This window comes from Salvia splendens, chromosome 2 (genome assembly GCF_004379255.2).
Source record: "Salvia splendens isolate huo1 chromosome 2, SspV2, whole genome shotgun sequence".
Lineage (NCBI taxonomy): Eukaryota > Viridiplantae > Streptophyta > Magnoliopsida > Lamiales > Lamiaceae > Salvia > Salvia splendens.
Window position 1 is genome coordinate 19,243,256 of NC_056033.1, and position 23,519 is coordinate 19,266,774.

The 23,519-nt window shown below is 37.7% G+C and overlaps 2 protein-coding genes across 2 annotated transcripts; both read right to left on the bottom strand.

Annotated features, from left to right (window-relative positions):
- Positions 1-823: 823 nt before the first annotated feature.
- Positions 824-1,564, bottom strand: LOC121775467. Its single transcript, XM_042172548.1, has one exon. The coding sequence runs from the start codon at positions 1,562-1,564 to the stop codon at positions 824-826; it is 741 nt and encodes a 246-aa protein (XP_042028482.1).
- A 3,551-nt stretch (positions 1,565-5,115) lies between these two features.
- On the bottom strand, positions 5,116-15,835 carry LOC121790818 (inner membrane protein PPF-1, chloroplastic-like). The gene is made up of 11 exons (XM_042188931.1): positions 15,432-15,835; positions 10,459-10,569; positions 10,173-10,247; positions 9,220-9,280; positions 7,913-7,986; positions 7,708-7,812; positions 7,371-7,478; positions 7,159-7,262; positions 6,592-6,741; positions 6,385-6,514; positions 5,116-5,469 (listed from the first exon to the last, which is right to left on the bottom strand). Exons 1-11 carry the CDS (start codon positions 15,738-15,740, stop codon positions 5,368-5,370), a joined length of 1,329 nt encoding a protein of 442 aa, XP_042044865.1. The 5' UTR covers positions 15,741-15,835; the 3' UTR covers positions 5,116-5,367.
- Positions 15,836-23,519: the final 7,684 nt, after the last annotated feature.

Sequence of the window (23,519 nt, forward strand, 5' to 3'; positions counted from 1 at the left end):
TACATTTAATTAAGCAATAAACATCTATTAAATGTAAAACATAACAACATTATGACAAAAATAATCTGTTGCATTCATTGGAAAATAAAATATAGAGTTTTACAGTATTCAATCACTCGAAAGGTGATTTCTAGTATACAAACCCTAACATAATAATCCTGGTATATTGGGTAGTGGTGATTAATATCTACCGGTGCTAGGATTGCTATTATATTGAATTGTGCATGAGGTGAGTCTCGTTTGACAACGTCCTCAAGAGGAGCTCGAAACAAGGCTTTATTATTCGGAACCTAGCTAGTTGGAGTTTGATTACTCTATGAATAATAATTAGGTGTTTCTTGCTAAGTCCACTCTTGGAACTAATAAGATGTTAATTAATTAAGTTCATAGGAGACACTAATAAATTAATGGACGTTTCAATCTTAAGCGCGGGAAATGAACGACAAACAAATGAAAACCCAAATTACTTATAATTTCGGATTTGGATGGGCAGTGTAATATTACTTCTGTAGTGGCTGCTCGTAATATTCCAATATAAGCTTGTATTAAATTGTGGGTTCAATTTAATTAGATCCATAAACACTGCTGGTGCATTGGTCAGTACAAACGGCACCACTGTAAACTCATAGTGACGGTATCTGGTCTGGAATACTGTCTTGGGCACATCTTCTGGTTTGATCTTTAACTGGTGATATCCCGATTTCAGATCCATCTTGGAAAATACGCTGGCTCCTTTGAGTTGGTCAAACAGGTCATCGATTCTAGGCAACGGGTACTTGTTCTTGAGGTAGCTTATTAAGCTCTCGGTAATCCACGCACATTCTCATGGTCCCATCTTTGTTCTTAACAAACAGTACATGTGCTCCGCACGGCGAGATACTGGGTCGGATGAATCCCAGGTCCAAGAGTTCTTGCAGTTGTACCTTCTGTTCATCCAGTTCCCTTGGGGCCATTCGATATGGTGCCTTCGATACAGGGCAGATCCTGGTTCTAGATCTATAGTGAATTCTGCTTTTCGATCTGGCGGTAGACCAGGTAGTGTGTCAGGAAACACATCTGGAAATTCACGAGCGATTTCGACCTCTTCCAATTTTCTTTCTTCTTTCTTCTCTTTGTTAAGGTAGACAAAATACGCCAGGCATTCTTTCTTCGCCGGCTTACTGGCTTGCAGCATCGAGATTACAGATTTTCGCGTTCCCATGGAAATTCGGTGAAAGCGAGTAGCTTCACCTTCGGGGGTTCTAAAAGAAATATGCCTTTTCTTGCACAAGATCGTGGCATGGTTTTCAGCCAGTCTGTCCATCCCTAATATAATATCCATATCCCACATGATCATAACACTCAGGTTGTTTGCTACAATCTTAAGTTCGCTCAGAGTGATTTCTAAGTTCGAGCAAGTACGTGAGATCTCTATACGGCCTCCTATTGGGAAAGATACTTCTATTCTATGTTCTGATTGTTTCGTACCGAGTTTCAAGGTAGTCACACAATGAGTGGAAATAAAGGAATGCGAAGCACCAGTATCAAACAGAAGCATAACAGGTGTGTTGAAGAGCTTACCCATGCCAGCTAAAATTTCCTTGGTTCACCTCGAGCTGCTTCTGCCTCATTGCATAAGCCTGAGCCTGTGTCAGGAGTTTCGGTCTCTATTTCTGATTTCTCGGTGGCTGTTGTGGATTTGCTCCAGGTTGGACATTCATTGCGCACAGTTGTGGCGCTGGGCTGACGGGGTGAGGTTTTCATTAGTGTTCAGCCATCTTTTCATTAGTTTTCAACTGTTCTGGTGCGTATCGAACCATATCTCAGAATATCCGGTGATAGTCCGTCACTGACCTCCGTGCTTGTTTCCTACTGCGGGGCTCCATTTTTCTTCCCTCAGTTGTCACGTATTTGTGGTTTCTAGTTTACCACCCCTTTTTTGTCAACACAAAATCTGTGAGACTACTTGTACTTCCTTTATAACTGATCTTGCATAACCATGGTGTAAATCTCCATTTCTCGCGGCTCACTTATTCTTATTCTTTATACGTGTATCCACCGATCAACTATTCTTATTTAATTCGTGCGGCATGACAGGGTCGTTGGGTGTATCATCTGTACTCAGGTATGTCCATTAGGACTTATTTCTCATAGATATGTGTAAAGGATCAAGGCCTTGCATTCGTTGACAGTCTTTCACTAGGAATTTAGTCAAATAGTCTTAGCTTGGATGATACTGATTTTAGATCGATGAAATACTGAAAAGAAATCACTGTCTTGGGGGGCTCTCAAATTACTCAAGATGACAAGAATAACAATTTCTGGTGAGTCTTTGTGAATTAATTGCCAACTCGCAATTACTGATTTACCAAGTCCCTTCTGAGGATTACATAGGTTAAGGGGTTTCAGGTAACCCATATAGCTTGAGAATTTGTTGAAAAAATTAAATTTGTCCCAAAATAGAACATAATGAATTAAATCTAAATTCTCAAAGTAGGCGTCAAATGAAATGGTCAATTTGACCATTCTGATTTGAAAAGATCTTGATAACAATGGATTATGGCTCAACCACGTTAAGATCTGGAAGAGTCAGGCATAGAAATGTAGGCAATTGCCATGATGTCGCGCTGACCTTTCTCCAATAATGTCAAAGCTAGTGAAAATGGAATCATATTGAAGAATTCTCAAGTTTGTCAAAGGAATTTCCAATGCGATAAACCTCTGGGGTAACAGCCAAAGTAACTCGTTAAGAACGAAGTGGGTATGCTAGTCTTAACGAATATTAAAGACATGGTAAAAATTCCCCAGACGGAATAATCATGTAGTGGAATTGATCATGAGGAAATTTCGTTCTTGCAAGAAAGAATTTTTCATATACTTGGTTGCAAAATAACAAGGGTCGACGGGAATACGTCATTCATTAAAGACGAGGTCTAGGAAAACGAGCTTAGTCTGAAGGTTCTGAAGACAAACAATTTTAGAATAACGATGTCATAGGCTTGCGAAGTCAAAATATCACTCGTACTAATGATGAGTAACAAAAGTTGTCGCCAATCCGCAGGTATGAAAATATAAGGGCAAAGCTCGTGCTCATGCAATCTGAAAGTGAATAGCGATCTAATGTACTCAAGATAAGAAGTGGCACATTGATTTGCAATGCAAGTTTCTCAAAGTGTCTGAAAGTAAATATCTAACCATGATCTTTCCACTGAAAATGCGTCACAACTTTTGTAAAAGGTGGGAAAGTATGGACACCCTGCTTGCAAAATGCAGGTCGATCAAGGGCGTAAAATAAGCGAAGAGCATTCCCATTAAGGATGTTCAAAGAAAGAAATTTCTGGGAATCCAAGTAAGTACTGCTGATTAAAATAGTCTATTTCATCCACGTGGTGGGAACATTTAGAGTCTGTCGAAGGTACTCAAAAGGAAAAGAATTGATGTATGAAAATCTATGTTAGGGAAGTCATCAACTATAGCCACTATACTGTGTGATCTAACGTCGTCAAGCTAAGTTCATATCTTACTTCTAACGTTGCCATAGGGTCTCGCGAAACATGATGGATCAACAATCTTATTTGGATTTATTTGAGTGGCTTAGCCACAGTGAGGATCTATTTTGTATTCTTCCCTTAATGCATCGTTTCTCATCTTCCTTTTCAACATTTTCCCCTCTTGTGCCCTTATGCACTGGGCGTCGGCTCTTCTTGTGAGAAAAGTCGTGTCACCTTGGTTCAAGCTTTTGTGCTTAACTCTCTCTTGCATTATATGTGTAAGTAGTTTCAACGTTTTGGTTATATGTGATGGATAAACCGAGTAAGTAGTGTAAGTAGTTTCTCATAAACTAATTCTTGTTATGTAAATGCATGGTCTCATGGTTGAAAAGGTGTAATGCGTGAATACGAGGAAAGCAAGACGTTGTAATTTGTGAATTGTAGGTGGGCTTCTTTTCTAACCAAATATCTTTTACGTTTTCAAAACTATGATTATGGTACTACAAAGGTGGTTTAAATATTATATCATGTCATCGTTTGTTTGATGATGGAATTGTGTGTCTGATGCCTAGTTTGTGAGTTCGCTCCATTAGGTTATAGGCCTATGTGAAACGAATTTAGGTCTGAGTAGGGCCGCAAACCCTAGTAGGCTAGTGCATACAAGTGGGATTGTGAGCCATCTTTGCTATTCGTCCGGTCTCGTGGGCGAAAAGTGTGACCACGGTTTCATTGCACTATGGTAAGAGATTGTGAAATGACATGGGAGGAAATTTTGACTGCACAATCATTCAATTATTTTTGTGATCGCTGATATTTCTAAAGTAAAACTTGAGTTCACTATAGGATGGATGACATAACTATTATCAAAAGTTTTTGATATAAGTCCACTAATTATATAAAGTACTCATCCTTGCATATATTTCATATATTTTTCCTATGGGTAAATTGAACGATGATAGTTGTGTCGGATGTTGAGCTTGAAAATGAGTCATTTCCCAAATGAGCTTGTGGACTATAAAATCTAACTCGTCCAGTTCATGTTAAACTATAACTCTACTCCCCTTGAAGGCTGAATGACCAGTTTAGCCTTCGATAAGTTTCCATCCGACTTTTTACTCTTAACAACATCAGTTTCATTATTCTAAGTCATCATTAAATTCAAAAAGTTTAGTTGCATAATGTCTATCTAACTATAACCTTACTGAAAATATAATACTCTCTCCGTCCCTCATTAATTGACACCAATTTCCTTTTTCCCTCGTCTTCATTAATTGACACCCTTACTTTTTACTATTTTTGGTAATAGACCTCATATTCTACTAACTCATTTGACTCATATATTATTTTAAATTAATATATAAAAATAGGACACACATTCCACTAACTTTTTCCACTCACTTTCTACTAAGTACAATTCTTGAAACCTATACCAAGTCAACTGGTGCCAAATAATGGAGGAAGAAGGGAGTATCATTTTATAAGCTTCATTACATGCATATACAGAATTAGAATAGCAAGCAAAAAGAGCCTGCCATTGCCTGAGAGGGTATGAAGGATAAGAATATAGAATTGAACAGAATCATGGGTCAAAGTATATTATAATCTGAGTTCAGTTTTAAACAATGTTGCAATTCTCTTCCAGTCAGATAAGGAAATGAAATACTATTCATGATTTTTTGCAGCTGTAAGCTATAACTTCTGATATGCACGACTTATACACTTGAAGGCTGAATGACCAGTTCACATTACAGGCAATAACCAATCTCAACCTAACAAAATATGACATTAATGATATCGTGGACCTTAAACTATTCACTGGAAAGAAAATGGCCACTATATTTCAATTTGAAATTTCAAACAATATACAAAATTCATTGTAACTGCAAAATTTATAGGATCATACCGCACGCTTTCGCTTTGATCGCTTACTTCTCCTAGGTCCTGAAGGAACTGTTTTTGCACTACTAGATGCATATGCCTCTTCAAGAACTTCCTTATCCTGATATAGTAACCAATTGGTATTCTGTAAGTTAATTCACCATTCAAAAGAAAACATGGATAGATGGATAAGTCATAACATGATGTAGAAATGGATGCTATCTCTAATGGTATACATTGATCTGAATACTCTATATAACATGAAGCTCCTACTGTAAAAGCCTATTAGCTTTTCGCAAAAATACAAATAAAACTGTCTTATAAAAAAGAGAAGGTTAATGTTTAAATGAAAGATGAGAGAGGGTAAAAATATACAACTTAGGCTGAAAGAGTGGTGTTTGAAAACTAAAGGTATACTACTTCATTATTTAACAATGATAAAAAAGAAAATTCCTTTATTAAAGAAGTAATATTGCAGAGGTGGTGCAATTTGAATAGTTCTTTACATTCGCTTTAAAAGAAAAAAAAGGTGAGACATAGTATATACTCCCTTCGTCCCAACTTAAGAGTCCTAATTAGTTAGGGCACGGGTTTTAAGAAATGTAAAGAAAAGTGGGTTAAATAGGTTAGTAGAATATGAATCTCACTTATATATATTACTTTTATAATAAAATGTGAGTGGAATAAGTTGGTGGAATGTGGGGCCTACTTACCATTTATGGTAAAAGTGAAATATGCCTCTTAAGTTGGGACGGAGGGAAATGGCAAAATAAGACTCTTAAGTTGGGACGGAGGGAGTATATTAAGTGTATATTCAAGAATGATGTGCAAGAAGGGGAACAAAGCATCTTAGATGCATCCATCTCCACAGCAACTGTTAGATGTTCATGGAACATAAAACCGGAAGACAGATTGCTTTTCCAATCCAAAAATCAAGTTATAAGTTTGGATTTGATTGAACACATTTTGGCACTATAAGACAACTCGGAAATAAATTTAGTAGTCTTTCTCGTGTGAATAGTGGGCCAAAATGTACCTTCGGTTCAGTATCCTCATTGTCAGATTCATCTTCAGAGTCACGATCAGCTGGATCTGATGCCAAGACATCATCTGCAGGCAGAGCACTAGGCTTTTGCTTCTTCTCTGCCTCTTTAAGCTGCTTGAATCTGTTTTAGAAACAATTAGTTATAATCTGAAGGACATTGAAAAGGCAAAAATAGAAACTACTGAATCAGAACCCCACCTTTCGCCCGTTCGTTCCTGCTGAGCACCTGACCGTTTTGCACGTCCTGCACTGATTATCCCACTGGCATTCTCACCCACAACAGGCTTCGCTCCTCCCAATTTCCGTAGCCATACTTGTTGTGCTGTGCTAAGCACATTATTTGTGAACCTAAGTAATAGACATGTTAGAGTGTTAGTGGTTAGCTTTAAGTTCTACAGTAGCATAAAATGTCACTCATACAGTTTTCATATAAATTACTCATAACAATTGCTTTGTATCAAACTTAGAGCATAATCCTCGCTGATGATATCACAGGTAGCCTATATTATTTTGTTAGTCTCATTCTCTATATTACCTGCATCCTCGAAATTGCCATTTTAGCTACTCATTCTACAATTTATCAAGCATGAAATATTAAAAAATTATGTGGATGTTTAAGAATTTTTATTGCCTAGGGTGCTTATACGATTAAGGACAGATCTTAGCACGCATTAATAACACATGGCAGTCAAACTTGTAATATTAGGTATACACTTCAGAAGATATGCATCCCATGAAATATAACTAAAAGATGATGAAAATTACCAGTATATTGACAATCCAGATGGAACAGATAACGAAAAGTAGCCAATCATGAGGGGAAGAAACTTTAATACAAGAAGTGTGTTCTTTTGATTTGGATCATCTGTCTAGCAGAGCAGAGGATTAAGATATCAGTGCAATGTAGCAAGACATATGATGCTGAAAAGATAAAGAGGGGAAGAGAGAGAGAGAGAGAGAGCTATGTGGAAACTTACTTGAGGAGGCTTCATTATTTCCATGGAGACGTACTGTGATACAACAAGAAGAACAGGTAAAACAAGGTAAGCTGCAGTGTCTTGCCAACCAAGTGGTGGATGTCCGTCCTGCAAAATGCCCAATGGAGAATACATATTAACCACTATATTCCACTGGTAGAAAGAATTGCACGAAAATAGACGATGACAATGAGACAAACTAAACCTTCATTCCGTTATGCATGTTTCATCTAGGTTCATGTACACCTATCATGATTGATGAAGATACACGTATTGAAATATAGCATTAACTTTTGCAATTTTTCTCCAAGTTTTGTTATTGCTAAATTTCAATTACCACAAATGGAAACAGCCAGGAAATTCCTGCTCCGCTTTGCCGAGCAGCTATTGTTGTGGGTCCTCCCAAAGAAGGAATCCAAAAGAACCCTTCAGTCAGCAATCCCTGTTTAGCATTAAAGTAACACGAGGAAAAAGAGAACAGTCATCATTACAGACCAAGTGACGGTAAATATGTCAATGCTATCAATCAGTTTATTGTTCACCTCATTTGCTACATTTGAAAGAGCTTGATATAAACCTATCCAGACTGGTATTGTAGCCAAGGTTGGCAAACATCCTGGTGATAATAATTTGAAAGGGGAAAAACACCAGTCTATTAGAAACTATCTTGAGTAGCCCACCCAAATCATAAAAGTGATGATGAGATTCACAACCAGAATGGAGCTAGTTTTTGGTGAAGACTTAGTGAAAAGTTAAAATGGTAAAGAATTGTACTCCCACGGTCCCAAGGTAGTTGAGTCATTTCTTTTTTGTACTCGTTTTGAAAAATGATAGGAGTAATATTCTCTCTCCACTTTAACTACTTCCTCCGTCCCCAAAGAGTATGAACAATGGGTTCGGCACGGGTTTTAATAAATAAGGGAAAAAGTAAGAGAAAGGGTAGTGGAAATAATGTTAGTGGAGAGTGAGATCCAAAATTTAAGATGTTATTGGTAATTGTATAAGTTGTACATAAAATGATGGGTAAGGGTAGTATGTTGTTTGAATTTTCCAAAATTAGAAAGCTCATACTTTTCAGGGGTGGACGAAAAAGGAAATAGTTCATACTCTTTGGGGACGGAGGGGATATTTATTATCATTTTTTTCAAAACGAGTACAAACAAGAAACGACTCAACTACCTTGGGCCGAGGGAAGTGATTTAACATTTTAGTAACACTTCTCTGCAACACAAATAAATTACTTCATTTACCAAGAGTATGGATGGAATGCCAGAAGTACAAAAAATATATGTCATGACTTCAAAATACATTATCTATCTAGGATTGCAGAAAACTACAGCACAACAAGAGATGACAAGATAATCTGCCATGTGGAAACGGCTGGATACAGTAGGACTAAAACACCTTTCAAATTATACTTCCAAAAATACCTAAATAACCACACAGTTGAGGGGAAAACGACTAGTGTTACAGGATCAATAAGAAAAAATAAATTGATTGACTTGGGACATTAAGAATGCCCATGAATAGTAGGGAGGGAACTGTGTATTCCAAAAATGCTCCTTGTTAATAGATGCATTTCTTTTCGACATTTAAGAATAGTGTGTTAAGTGAATGGTGAATAAAGTAAGAGAGATGAAGCGAGAATAAAGTACGTGAAAGGATTACATTTTGCCAAAAATAGAAATGCCTCAATTATGTTGTAACTTCCCAAAATAAAAAAATGACTCAATTAACATGGAACGGAGGGAGTATATAGTTGTATATATCTATCAATTATACAGCATCAAGAAAATAAAAAGTTAAAATAGAAGGAAAACTTAAGCTGATAGATAGATAAAAACTATACCTGCAAGAGGATTGACCCCTGCTTGTTTGTATAGACGAGAAGTTTCGAGTTGTATTCTTTCCTGAAAATTTTACCACATTAGATTTTAGTTCACCAGGGCAAGGTGGCAAGTGGCAAGATTCCATATTACTCCCTCCATCCCATCTCAAGTGATTGCTTGCTTTTTGGAACGTGTTTGAGGAAAATGATATAAATGGTTAAAGTGGAGAGAAAGTAAAGTAAGAGAGAATAATGTAGATGAAGCTCTCGTCTACAGTATTCTCTCTTTTACTTTACTTTCTCTCCACTTTAACTATTTATTATCATGTTCTCAAAATAACGGCCAAAAAGAAATCAATCCCTTGAGCAGTCTCTATGACTCAAAATTTAAGCAAAAGACTCAAGACTTCAAAGCATAGATTGCTTACAGTTCTAACTCAATCTCAACTACGGCCAACACCATACCAATGGTGAAGTGTGTTGTGTTGATCATGTAATAGGATTCACTAAAGCGTTTACACATTTTCATGAGTTGGACTCTCAGCAGATTAAGAAGCCAATATTTTTTTAATCTATTGATCTGCATGATTGTTAGTTTTAGCTTTTCCAACCTCCATGATAACATGAACAGAAATGCTGAGAACCAAAACTTGAATGCATGGTAACAGGAACAGATTAACTCCATCAGTCAGTGATGTTCAAGACAACTCTGTATACATACACCCATACAGTTATGTTCCGCAAGGGTAACTGTGCAAAAATTCACCTTATTAAATACCGTACTTACATGAATATGAATTAGATGAAGCCTCCAATCCAATCAAAAACTGCTACTTTGTGTTTTTGTTCATCTCTCACACTCATGATTGTTAAGACATTTAAGATTTTTAGTCAACTTAAAGCACAAATATTCAAGTTGACAAGCATGTATTACAATTTACAAAATAAATGAATGACACTGTTAAGATACTCACCTGATTTCCAGCATATCTTTGTTGGATAGCTTTGATCTTTGGTTGAAGATTCTGCATTGCTAGTGTAGACTCAACCTTACATAGAATGAAATGCAGATTACTCTACAGATACTATTTAGCTAGTAAAAGATATTTACACAAGGAAATAACATGTGATAATTACACAAAAAACATAACCAAGAAAGCCCTTGATAAAGAAAAAGAAATTAGTGAGATGGCAAGGGAAATATTAGTGGCAAAGAGAACATGTCTCATATTCCAAATAGTTACTGAAGCAACATATCACCTGTTGCTTTGTTAAAGGGAGTGTGGCAACTTTAACAATAACAGTGAGTAATATTATGGCAAATCCATATGCGTATGGAACATGAACAGTTGCAAGTCCATCCTTAAGTATCTGACACAATAAAAGTCAATTGTTAACCAAAAGTGCTAATACATTTATCATAAATTTTTAATAATGGATTAAAATACCAGGAAATAGCTGACTCTGTTTGAAAGCTAATCAATGTTTATCACAAACAAATTTATATTGCCTAAGGATAAATCCTTGCAGGACATCATTTCATAGTTTGTTCAGTTTCTGCTAGTCTAAAATCATTTTTTATCTGTAGGACTGATGTATTTAGTCCTTTATTCATAAAAAGATTCAAGCAAGTGAGCCACAAATAAATAATGAGTACCTTCAAGCCAATCTCATGATGCATACAAAAAAATTTGAAACAGCCCCGCGCCAATCAAAAAGGGAAAAAAAGTAGCACTACTACATTTCTCGAAACATAAATTATTGCGCCCGCTGATAAAGTAGAAAATGTGAAGTTTTTTTTTTCTGCAGTATCTTCAGAAGTTGCCAAGTTATCAATCTGATTTCCTATTTGTATGACCATGTCAATTTTAAGAGAAAACATCATGTGGATGTTGTGGATGTAAAGCCCTAGCCCAGAAATGACCTCATGTGACATTGTTAGGATTCGCACACACAAGGCTTTCACACACTCAATAAGATCACACACACACTCACTGTTGTATGAGATCACACAATGCAGAAAACACACACACTCACACTTTGAGTATTGAAGATGATAAACTTGGAGAGAAAAACTGGAAAACTCTTTATTGATTAAACTCTTCTCTAAACTACATACACGGTGAGCTATTTAAAGCTCTATAATCAAGTAGCAACTGCTACTAACTAACTACAAGAAGAATCAAGAAAGCAAGAAGAATAACCGCTACATCTCAGCTAACTAACTGCTGCTCCAACGGCTAGTTCGGCTAGGTTGCTTCTACCTTCTCGGTTCAAGACCGAACTCCTTCCTCGGTTCAAGACCGAACTCCTTCCTCGGCTTACAACCGAACTCCTTCTCGGCTTACAACCGAACTCTTCCTTCTCGGCTCATTCCAGCTCAACGCCGAGCTTCCTTACCGAGCTTCCTTACCGCTGAGCTTACCGACTTCTGCCTTCTTCTTCTCGGCTAGTTCCAGGCTAGTTCCAGCTCGGTAAGCCGAGCTTACCGAACTCCTTTCTAGCCGAGCTTCTTCCAACTGAAATGAGCACTCCATTATTACAATTCTCCACCTGAGGGCTCATCTCAGTTCTTGCACAAACATTGATCAATTTCTTGCAACTGATCAGCTTCCTCTCCTTTCCATCTGTATTCAGCTTGGATTTGTCCACCAAAATCCATGTTTTGTTCTTGAGTAAAGACTCTATTTCCTCATTCATGGCTTCAATCCATCTTTCTCTATCTTTACTCTGCATAGCTTCTTTATATGTGAGTGGATCTGCACCATCAATACCTTCAGCTGCACACAGAGCATAATACACAACATCAGAGAACTTTGTTGGTGGCCTTGTTTCTCTTCTAACTCTGTTCCTTGCAAGCTGATAGTCTCTGATAGAGTCTGATATAGACTCACCAGCCTGGTTGCCCTGAGTTGGAGCCTCTTCTTTATCTGAATCAGACTCACTCCCTGAGTCAATAACTCCACCTGCTCCTAGGCCAACCCCCACAGGCTCCACCTTGAAGAAATCACCCTCATCTTCACTGGAGTCTAGCTTATCTTTCAGGTATGGCATCTGATCCTCCAAGAACACCACATCCCTACTCACCAAGACCTTCTGCTTACCGGGCTCAATACACCAGAGCCTATACCCCTTAACACCCCTCTGATACCCCAGCAAGATACATTTCAGAGCCCTAGCTTCAAGCTTACTTTGCCTAGCATGAGCATAGGCCACACACCCAAACACCTTGTATTTTGAGTAGTCACTATGAGCTCCATACCACATGTAATCAGGAGTTTCAGATTTCAGGGCAGTAGATGGGCATTTATTGATGAGATAGGCTGCTGTATACACAGCCTCACCCCAGAATCTGCTGCTCAAACCAGACCCAAGAAGTAGGCACCTCACCCTCTCTAGGATTGTCCTATTCATCCTTTCCACAACACCATTTTGCTGAGGATTACCAGGAACAGTCCGGTGCCTCTTCATACCCTTCTCTTTACAAAACAGATCAAACTCAGCAGACAAGAACTCTAGGCCATTGTCTGTCCTTAAGCATTTAACACTTCTACCCTTCTCTAGCTCAACCTCCTTACACCATATCTTGAACTTTGTGAGTGTTTCAGATTTTTCTTTAAGAATATATACCCACAACTTTCTTGTATAGTCATCAATGATAGCTAGATAATACTTTCCTCCACCAATTGAACACACCGGTGAAGGCCCCCAAAGATCACTATGTATGTAGTCTAAAGGGGCTGTAGAAGAGTGAATACCTGTAGGATAGGGTGCCTTCTTAGCCTTTCCAAGTATACATTGCTCACAGGGGTCCATCTTGTTGAAATCTCCAGAGATCAGACCAGACCCTTCTTGATGAGTTCTTTCAAGCTTCCTTCGGCTGGGTGGCCCAATCTCTTGTGCCATAGCATTATGGAATCATCTGACACTGCATTGCTTTCTCCATCAACAGCCTTAGCCTTCAGATAATAGAGAATATGCTCTCTGTCAGCCTCCATCATCACTGCATCTCCAGATTTCACAAACAATTTTGCTTGACTCATCAATATGGTGAACCCTTTCTGTTCCAGCATTCCCAATGAGATGAGGTTCCTCTTTACTTCTGGAATATACCTCACCCCAGTTAGGATCTTTATAGAGCCATCTTGTAGGCTTAGCTTTACCTTCCCTATTCCTTTGATCTGACAAATGTGATTATTACCAAGAACAACTGTACCCGATGCTTCTTGAAGATCATGAAACCAGCTTCTATTTGGGCACATATGGAAGCTGCACCCCGAGTCCATTATCCACCTATGACTGACCCCACTATCACTGATATTCATGAGTTGAGCCGGGGGATCAGCACTCTCCACACAATCAGATTGATTGTGTCCCTCAGAGGCCATCTTTCTCTTCCATGCATGACAATCTTTCTTCAAATGTCCAGGTTTCTTGCACCAATAGCAAGCTCTGGTTTCCTTCTGAGCATCAGAACTTGAGGGTTTAGGGCCCTCAAACTTCTTCTTGAAGTTCTGCTTCTTGAACTTCTTCACATTCAAGGCCTCTGCAGCTTGAACATTGGAGCTTGCAGAGCCTCTGTTGGCTGTCTTCTGGAGTTCTTTGGCCATCAAGGCTGAATAGACTTCTGCATAGGTGATAGGTTTATCTCTTCCATAGATAATTGCATCACTTAGCTGGTCATACGAGCTAGGCAAGGCATTCAATGTGAGAATGGCCTTATCCTCATCTGAGATCTTGACATCAACAGATCCCAGGTCATCAATGATCTTGTTGAACTCCTCTAGCTGCTCAATGATGGACCTATCTCCAGAAAAACTATAGGCTACAGCCTCTTCTTGAGATACAGCCGGTTAGCCAAGGATTTGGCCAAGTAAACTTCATCTAACTTGTCCAAGATCTCCACCGCAGTCTTGGCTTCTTGAACTTCCCTCAAGACCTTATCTCCAAGGCACAGAATCACTGCAGAATGTGCCTTGAGCTGCATTTCCTCCATCTTTGCCTGAGCTTTTTCATCAAGCACTGGAGCCTTTCCTTTCTCCTCTGGTTTTGCAAGAACTGCCGCCAAGCCTTGTTGAATTAAAACCGCCTTCATCTTCATCTTCCACAGGCCATAATCATTCTTGCCTGTGAACTTTTCTGCATCAAGCCTTGCTGCCATCTCTGAAACCGTTTGATCCTCTGCAAATCAGCTTCAATATCCCTTTCCCACAGACGGCGCCACTTGTTAGGATTCGCACACACAAGGCTTTCACACACTCAATAAGATCACACACACACTCACTGTTGTATGAGATCACACAATGCAGAAAACACACACACTCACACTTTGAGTATTGAAGATGATAAACTTGGAGAGAAAAACTGGAAAACTCTTTATTGATTAAACTCTTCTCTAAACTACATACACGGTGAGCTATTTAAAGCTCTATAATCAAGTAGCAACTGCTACTAACTAACTACAAGAAGAATCAAGAAAGCAAGAAGAATAACCGCTACATCTCAGCTAACTAACTGCTGCTCCAACGGCTAGTTCGGCTAGGTTGCTTCTACCTTCTCGGTTCAAGACCGAACTCCTTCCTCGGTTCAAGACCGAACTCCTTCCTCGGCTTACAACCGAACTCCTTCTCGGCTTACAACCGAACTCTTCCTTCTCGGCTCATTCCAGCTCAACGCCGAGCTTCCTTACCGAGCTTCCTTACCGCTGAGCTTACCGACTTCTGCCTTCTTCTTCTCGGCTAGTTCCAGGCTAGTTCCAGCTCGGTAAGCCGAGCTTACCGAACTCCTTTCTAGCCGAGCTTCTTCCAACTGAAATGAGCACTCCATTATTACAGACATGAAGAACATAAAGAGTGCAAGGAAGTAGTGAAGAATGACCTCGGAAAGAATCCTTAAGCTTTAACTAATACGGAAAAAGGTTTGAATAGTTTTCCCTGTTTTGTATAGGATTTGCATCCTAATGGAGTTGTGCTAAATAACCAATTTCGCTTATGTTCAGGGTGGGGTATAACTACTTGTTGTGCAGCACTATAAAATAGCCTTCAGTTCTACCTCAACCTTTTCCTAATGCAATTTCTATTCATGGCATTGCCTCCAACTAATTGATCGCGATAAGGTTTTGCATTATAGAGCAATTCGTGCAAAGTATATTTTATTGAAATTACCTCTCAACTATTCTATGAAATATTGACAATCCGACTAGTCTCTGAGAAGTTATAAGACCTTTTACCTACCTTGAGCACAACTTCCATGGCGTCCGAAATAAAGCCGAACCATCCTCCGCTCTTCTGGGTGGTGGCGGAGGTAGCTGAGTCGGACGACCCAGCGCCGCCATCCAGGGCGACGGCAGCGTCGGCAAGCGTGAAGAGCAAGCTCTCAGCTCTCTGAACAACTGCACTGACGTGATCGGTAGGCGGCAGCTGATGGAGGCTGAAGTTCACTCCGGTGGTGATGCGCCTGGTGGAGGGAAGAATTCCATGGCGGGAAAGGGAGGGAAGGCGAGTTCCGAAGAAAGAGGGGGAGGAAATCAGGATCCTCGCCATGGAAGAAGATGAATAAGGGATTCAATTTCTCTCACAACTAATTTTTGTGAAGTAGAAACGACAGTACGGATATTTTTGGAGGGCCAATAAAAATTGTGGTTTCAAAGTGTTTATCCGTTGTTTGATTCTTTTCAATTTTTTATTTTGCTCTAGTTTTGGCTAAATGCATATTTCAATTTTTCATTTTGTTCTAATTTTATCTAATTATAATTATAAATCATATAAATTTAAGATGTGTTCAAATAACATGTTTAAATATAGAAATTCATTTACACCAAACTTAAGCTTATTTCTCCGGTTCTATCACGTTAACAATAATTCACAAATTCTATTCAAAACCCAAACCCAAAAGAATATTCTATATTCACTTGCTTTTTTTACTTTTTAATTCTTACATATATATTTATTTATCGGGATATTGACACCTAATATCATAGAACTTTCAAAAAGTTGAGTTTTTCCCACGAACTTTGAAATTAGCAAATAATATCACAAACTTTACCCCGAGTGTGTTATTTCCCACCAATGAAACAATTTCGGAAAATAATATCATGATACGAATTTTTTTTCGTAATTTCTCGACAACAACTTCGAGAGTTTCAAGTTTTTTAATCTTTGAGAATAGTTTTTCTTGAAACGCACCCTCCAAATTTATTCTTCAATCTATTAATATAGCCATAATTTTTTTCATTGGTGGGAAAATAACAAACTCATGGTAAAGTTCGTGATATTATTTACCAATTTCAAAGTTTGTGGAAAAAACTCAACTTTTTGAAAGTTTCATTATATTAGGTGTCAATATCCCTTATTTATATTATGCATTAACTCCACAACACTTAGATTAATAATTTTGCAAACATAATTATATATATTAAATATATTATGCATTCAATAAAAAATATGCTAACTTGGAAATTAAAAGACATCAAACATACTACAACAGCATCGAAACATATATTAAAATACGTTTAAAGACATCACAATTACATAAAACATAGGACATCATCGAAACATATATTAAAATACGATTAAAGACATCACAATTACATAAACATAGGACAACACAGAAAAAACCGCTAAAATTCAAGACATATTTGAGAAATTTTCCCATAAATGATCAACTAATGCATGTTGAAGTTCTAGATGTGCATTTTTATTTCTTATTGCGACATGCCGAGTCAAGTATTCTTGAAATCGAACATCTTCGTTTGTCGTCATCTTAACTTATGGTTGTGGTGCGCGTCTAGCAACTTCGATTGGAAAACGCAGGTCTCGCTCATCTTCAACTATCATGTTATGCAAAATTATACATGTAATCATCATGTCATGCAATACTTCTTTATCCCAATACGGCACAGGTCCTACTACAATTGAGAAACGTGGTTGGAGATCACCAAATGCACGTTCTACATCTTTTCTACATGCCTCTCGCCTCACAACAAAATATTTGTCTTTGGCAGTACGAGACTCTTGAAATATTTGCAAAATAGTAGACCATTTTGGGTATATTCAATCAGCCGGGTAATAACCAATATTATATTCTTTGCTTGGAATAACATAATGAGCAGGAGGAGCAATACCTTGAGTGAGATTATAGGAAAGATGTGAGGAATCTAACACGTTGATGTCATTGTTGCTGCCGGGAAATCCAAAATAAGCATGCCATATCCAAAGATCATAATCTACTACTACGACCTGAATATGAACCACCCCACCATGTAGGCCAATTTTTCCATTTCCAGTGCATACAATCTAAACTACCTAACATCCCTGGAAATCCACGTTTCTCACCATACATAAAAGTCCAGCAATACCATTAGTTGTCGAACTTCTCAAATACTGAGTTAAAAAATTTCTATTATTCCACGAAAAAAAACGTTTAAGACTTTTGATTGCACTGCTCTCACTTATTTTCACATACTCATCAGTTGCATCAACTGGTACACCGTATCCCTATATACGAATAGCAGTTGTTACCTTTTGAAGAGATGATAGCCCAAGCCTTCTAGTTCCATCTGATCGTTGCATGAAACAGTCATCGTGTTCCTTAACTGCGTCCACAATGCGAAGGAACAATGGACGAGACATCCGGAATCTCCTACAAAACATGGTTTCATTATACAATGGATTATCTACAAAATCATCATTGTACAATCTAGCGTGAGCACCCTCTCGATCACGGTTGATGAAATATGCCCTGGAACTGATCCACGATATATTTGTGGAATTTGATGGTCACGAGGGAATTGAGTCAACATGTTGTTGTTGTCGATTCTACGCTGCATATCCTGCATATATTGGTTGTAAATGTATATCATATGAGAATTTTCACCATCTTCATCAGAAGATGAAGAGCAATTGGAAATAAAACTGGGATTCATTGTGAATGATAGATAAAGTTGAGTGATTGATTGATATGATAAATGATCAAACCATTCCTTCAATTTATAATGATTCTCATCTCAATTGTCATCTTTATCTTTTCCTTACAAAATGTTAGTTCGTAAAGAAAGTTATACATAGAATGAAGACAAACTTTTGTGTATCACAATCAAGACAACGATTCTCGCAGTGCATGGAAGATGGATTCAATGAAGCTAGAGATCTGACATGGCCAGAGCGTACGCAAAGATCTATACAGACTCGTATTCAAGCCATTGAGAAAACAACAAAACAGTTCCATGGATGTATCCGAGCTGAAGCAAGAAAATCAAAGCGGTGCTTCAAATGCAAACATATTGAGTTTTAATCGTGTTTTAACGTTTCATTTTCTCTTTGTACATGCGATTAATTTATTATAATTAGTTTTTTTTTTTAATTTATTATAATTAGTTGTAGATGAATGAAGCAATGCAAATGCTCCAAGGCAGGTTCAAACTATAAATCGGGTTGGAAATTTTCTCATGTTTGGGAAATGATTAAAAATTTCAAAAAACTCAAAGATTGTGCAGGGAGTTCTAAACAACAAGCATCACATGGGATGCAATATTTTGATCCAGAAAGTCAGGCTCATACTTCGCATGGATCACAAAATTTGTCTTCGTTTCCTATGAGTTATGATGATGGCAAGGAACAAATCCCTGGTGGTTCTTCTTCATCAAGGCCCATCGGAGTGAAGAAGGCTAAACTGAAGAAAAAGAAGTGTGATAGCTCAGAATCACTTATTGTTGCTCTAGAAAAACAAAATGAGCAATATAATTCGGGCATGAAACAAGCAAACGATAATTTGGGCATGTTTTTTAAACAACAAAAGAAAAATCATGATTTCAAAACTACGAATGATGAAAATGAAAATAAAATCATGGCTATGGGCTTGAGCTCTATAGTCGATCTTGATAGTCGTGCTTATTTTCAAGCCGAGAGAAGACGGATTTGCATTTTAACAAAAGAGAGCTCAACAATAAGAACAAACAAATGACTATACGCAACTAGAACATATCCCTCGTACTTCGATAATTTAGGAGAATCTGGTTCTGGTTTACCGGATTATTAGATTGTGTTTGTTGTTTGTCTTCATTTAGTTTTATGTCATTGTAACACAATTTCCATTTGTAGGACCACTTAATGTTATGTTATGCAGTACTACTTTTTATTGCTAAATATTATACTACTCCCTCCATCCAAGAAATGTTGTCCACATTTGCAATTTTGGTCCGCCCACGAAATGTTGTCCACTTTACTTTTTTTTCTTTTCATTTTTATAAATGGAGTCAACTTTCTACTATCTCATTACATGCACATTCTATTATTAAACTAATACTCCCTCCATCCCATTTCAAGTAATTTTGCCTGCTTTTCGGCACGTGTTTGGGAAAAAATGATAATAAATAGTTAAAGTGAAGATAAAGTAAAGCAAGTAAGAGAATAATGTAGATAAACTCTCTTCTATATTATTCACTTTCTTACTTTACTTTCTCTCCACTTTAACTATTTATCATCATCTTCGAAAACAATGGTCAAAAAGAAATTAATCAGTTGCGCAGGGACGAAGGGAGATATAAATGTGAAATCCACATTCAACAAACTTTTCTTCACATTTCTTAAAATCTGTGCCAGAATCAAATGCGGACAATATTTCGTGGACGGAGGGAGTAATTACTTAATTTATTGTCTTATAATATTAAATATCATAATACATATAATATCACAAATCATACAAATAAATAATTAATACTAATAATTTATATAAATAAAATAAATATTAATTAACTTTTTAACTAAATAATTGATGGAAACCGTCTATCTCCTAAAACAAATACTCCCTCCGTCCACTTTAGAAGTCTCATTGAGTTCGGCAAGGGTTTTGAGAAATATAAAGGAAAGTTGGTGAAAAAAGATAGTGAAATGTAGGTCCTACTTTTATATATTAGTTTAATAATAAAATGTGAGTGGAAAAAGATTAGTGAAATGTGAGGCCTATTACCATTTATGAAATATTCCAACCAGGGCTCCTAAAGTGGGACACAAAAAATGATAAACCGAGACTGCTAAAGTGGGATGGAGGGAGTAATAAATACTCCCTCAGTTCCCTCTTAGTTGAATCATTTTTCCATTTTGGGAAGTTCTCTTATAGTTGAGTCATTTTTAAATTTGGGATGTATTGTTTTCCTTCATGAATATAATCTTAGTTTTACTTGTTATCTGAGCTTGCCAAATATTGAAAGTATGAACCACTAGTGCTTTTTTCTCCCCATTTAATTCCAAAGAGAAAAAAGCGAGATAGGCTAGAAGAGTTAGAATTATGTTGAAAGTTAATTTGACATATATTATCATTGATGTTTGAAGAGCAGGTTTCCTTGTGATGTGGAAATGTGTAGTCAACTGATCAGGAGGAAATCCTAAACCTAGCTAAGTCGTTGGCTCGACAGCCTAAACCTTATATCAACCAAAATTCCTCAACCCACTTCTACTGGCTAGTATAATGGATGTAAGGGTCGAATCCCACAGGGATGGACACGTTAGAGCGACTGTGGTGATAATCTGGAAGGGTTGGTTTGCTACCACGCTTGGGTTAGTTTTTACCTAGGCGTGAATTTAAGACCTCTACTCTACTGACCAGTGGGCGAGATAATCATCGACATGGTGACTGGTGCACGTAAATATGTAAGGCAAAGTGGTTCTGGAGCAATGTGAAAAGTCGAAGAGTACTATATATGGCTAAACAAAATAACAGAAGGTCTGCGGATCTCTGGAAAGTAAAGGACAAAAGCAAAAACAACTTAAAGTAAAAGGTGGTCCCAAAAGCAGAAAGAGACATTGTCTTCATCACCAAGTACCACAGAATCTCAGCAACTTCACGAACTCTATTAACGATTCATAGAAATTATACAACAACTTAAGCTGAGATTAAATCCTAAATCAGACGATTAAACGGCTAATCTTAACTTACGTTAACGAACAAGGCATGCAAGGTGACAAAATATCCTCGACTACGACTTCTTGCATTTTTTCAGATTTAACCGATCAACAATTAGGAAAATTACTCAGCAAACCAGATCTAACTTGATCATAAAGATTCCTACTTAAATATGTGAAATCTACACCAAACTTCCAGATCTAACTAAGTAAGGCAAAATGAAAACATTGCAACCCAAAGATAAACGAAAAGTGAAATCATACTTCATTAAGGGCAGATCCAAAGCAGAATGCTTCAGAACCCAAAAGACAACTAAAATTATGAAATATCCTCAAGATGCAACAACTAGAGTTAAACTAAGGAAACAGTTAAAGATTGTTTTGCCCCACGGGCGTTGAAACATCGTTTTTGCTACGATGACAGCTAGCTGGAATGTCGGTGAACCTTCTCCGGCGAGTGGCAGGAGTCTTCAAGTGATCATGGCCGGTGGCGAGAAACGAGAAGTGCAGGAGCTAGTCTCCGCTGTTGCTGGAATTTAGGATATCTGAAAGAGTGATTTTCGAACTTGTTGTTTTCTCTCTCCAAGTGACCTTCTATTTATAGGGTGGTTTGCCCTAACTTTTAAGGTTGATTCTCCTCGTGAATGTCACTTTTTCCCCCGTGTGTAGTTTGTCGTTCCTAGCAATCCTTCATTCTCCATCTCAAACCTTTTGGCATGCATCCTGACCAGTATTGCACCCTTCTGGCGCCCTTTCTACTTGAATTCTCTAATCCTTCTCCTACTGGTTTGTACCTTTTCCCTGCACACTTAGGCATCTTTTTTGCAGATAGCGCACGTTAACCTCATTATACTGACCAGTAACCAAGGCCTAGAATGCGACTTATCAATGTTTCTCTCAAATTCTGATTTCAAGCCTGTAATCGATATGTAATTTGATAGCTTAAATGATGCTTGGATGTTTTGGGTTCAATATGGAGGCAGAGTTCGGAAACATTACTTTAACAAATGCAACAAAACTAGTCAAATAACATCATATAAATATATTTGTTGTAAGGAAAGGTGTGCGTAAGGAGGAGAAAAGAGACTCAAACAAAATTTCCAAGTAAGGTTGGGGATGACCTATGTGAATGGTATATATAAAATAAATGAGTTTAAGGAAGAGCATAAATCCCTTCCATCTTCCTGACGGTACATATGTTATCTTCTCAACGCCGCATTACTAAGTTCAAGCAAATGAGATTGATTTTAGAAGATGATGTTGGGCTCAATCAGAAATCATCTTTTGATTTGATGAGTAGACAAGCCGGAGGACATGGGATTGGTTACACTACCTTAGACGCTAAGAATTATCTTCGATCTAAGAGACAAAGAAGCATGGTGTATGGAGATGTCGATTGTCTAATGAGATACTTTCAAGATTAGTTATCTAAAAATCCATCATTTTACCATGCGAACCAATGGATAAGGAAGAACAGATAACTAATGTTTTCTGCGCAGATGCAAGAATGTTGATTGATATGAGTACGTTGTGTGTTGTGTCAATGAAGATGACAAACTGTACTAATCATGATAATAGACCACCTGCCGTGTTCTCGGGTTTCAATCATCATAGAAGAGCTATCATTTTTGGCGCAACACTTTTGTATGATGAAACAATAGCATCATTCAAATGGTTGTTTGAAACTTTTTTAGAGGCGCACAAACACAAAAGGACTCTCACTGTCTTCACTAATCAGGATCAAGCTATGGAAAAGCCTTGCATGAGGTTATGTCGGTGACATTTCACGGATTATGCACATGGCTAGTGAGGCCTCGAGAGGGGCGCGAATTCGGACCAAGTTATATTGAAAATAACTGAACCGATTGGACCAGTTAGCAAATGTCGTTGCCACTTGATTGATTCAAACTTGCTCTCGCTCGTTTCCTTCTAATTTAACTTGTAAACTCCCAATTTTGCACTACTTTAACAGTAAAGCGGCAAGTTCGGGGTCGATCCCGCAGAGAGTTGGTGTGTTTGAGTGTGTGAGTAGTGAACAGGGGGTTGGCTGCTGCCACACTTTAACTTGGGAGTTTTTAACTACTGATTTTACTCTAGGCAAAATTAAACTAGCTAGCTTGATCAAGGTAATTTAACTACTGGGTCAAGTGAGTTGCAGGCGAAACGAAAACTTAAATAGTAAACGTGAGGATGAAAGCGAAATAACTTGGATTAAACTAAAACTGAAAATGAGAACAGTACAGAGAGTAACTAAGCTAATACTTCAGAAAGTAAGAAAGCAAGTAAAACAAGAAGAATCTCGGCGGGTAATTTAGGAATACGCCGACAGATAACAAGTATTCTGCAGTGCTTCTTTGATTGCCCTTTCTAACTAAGCATTACTTTATCTAAACTAAGCTATTCTAGAGAACTGGACTAAGCTAA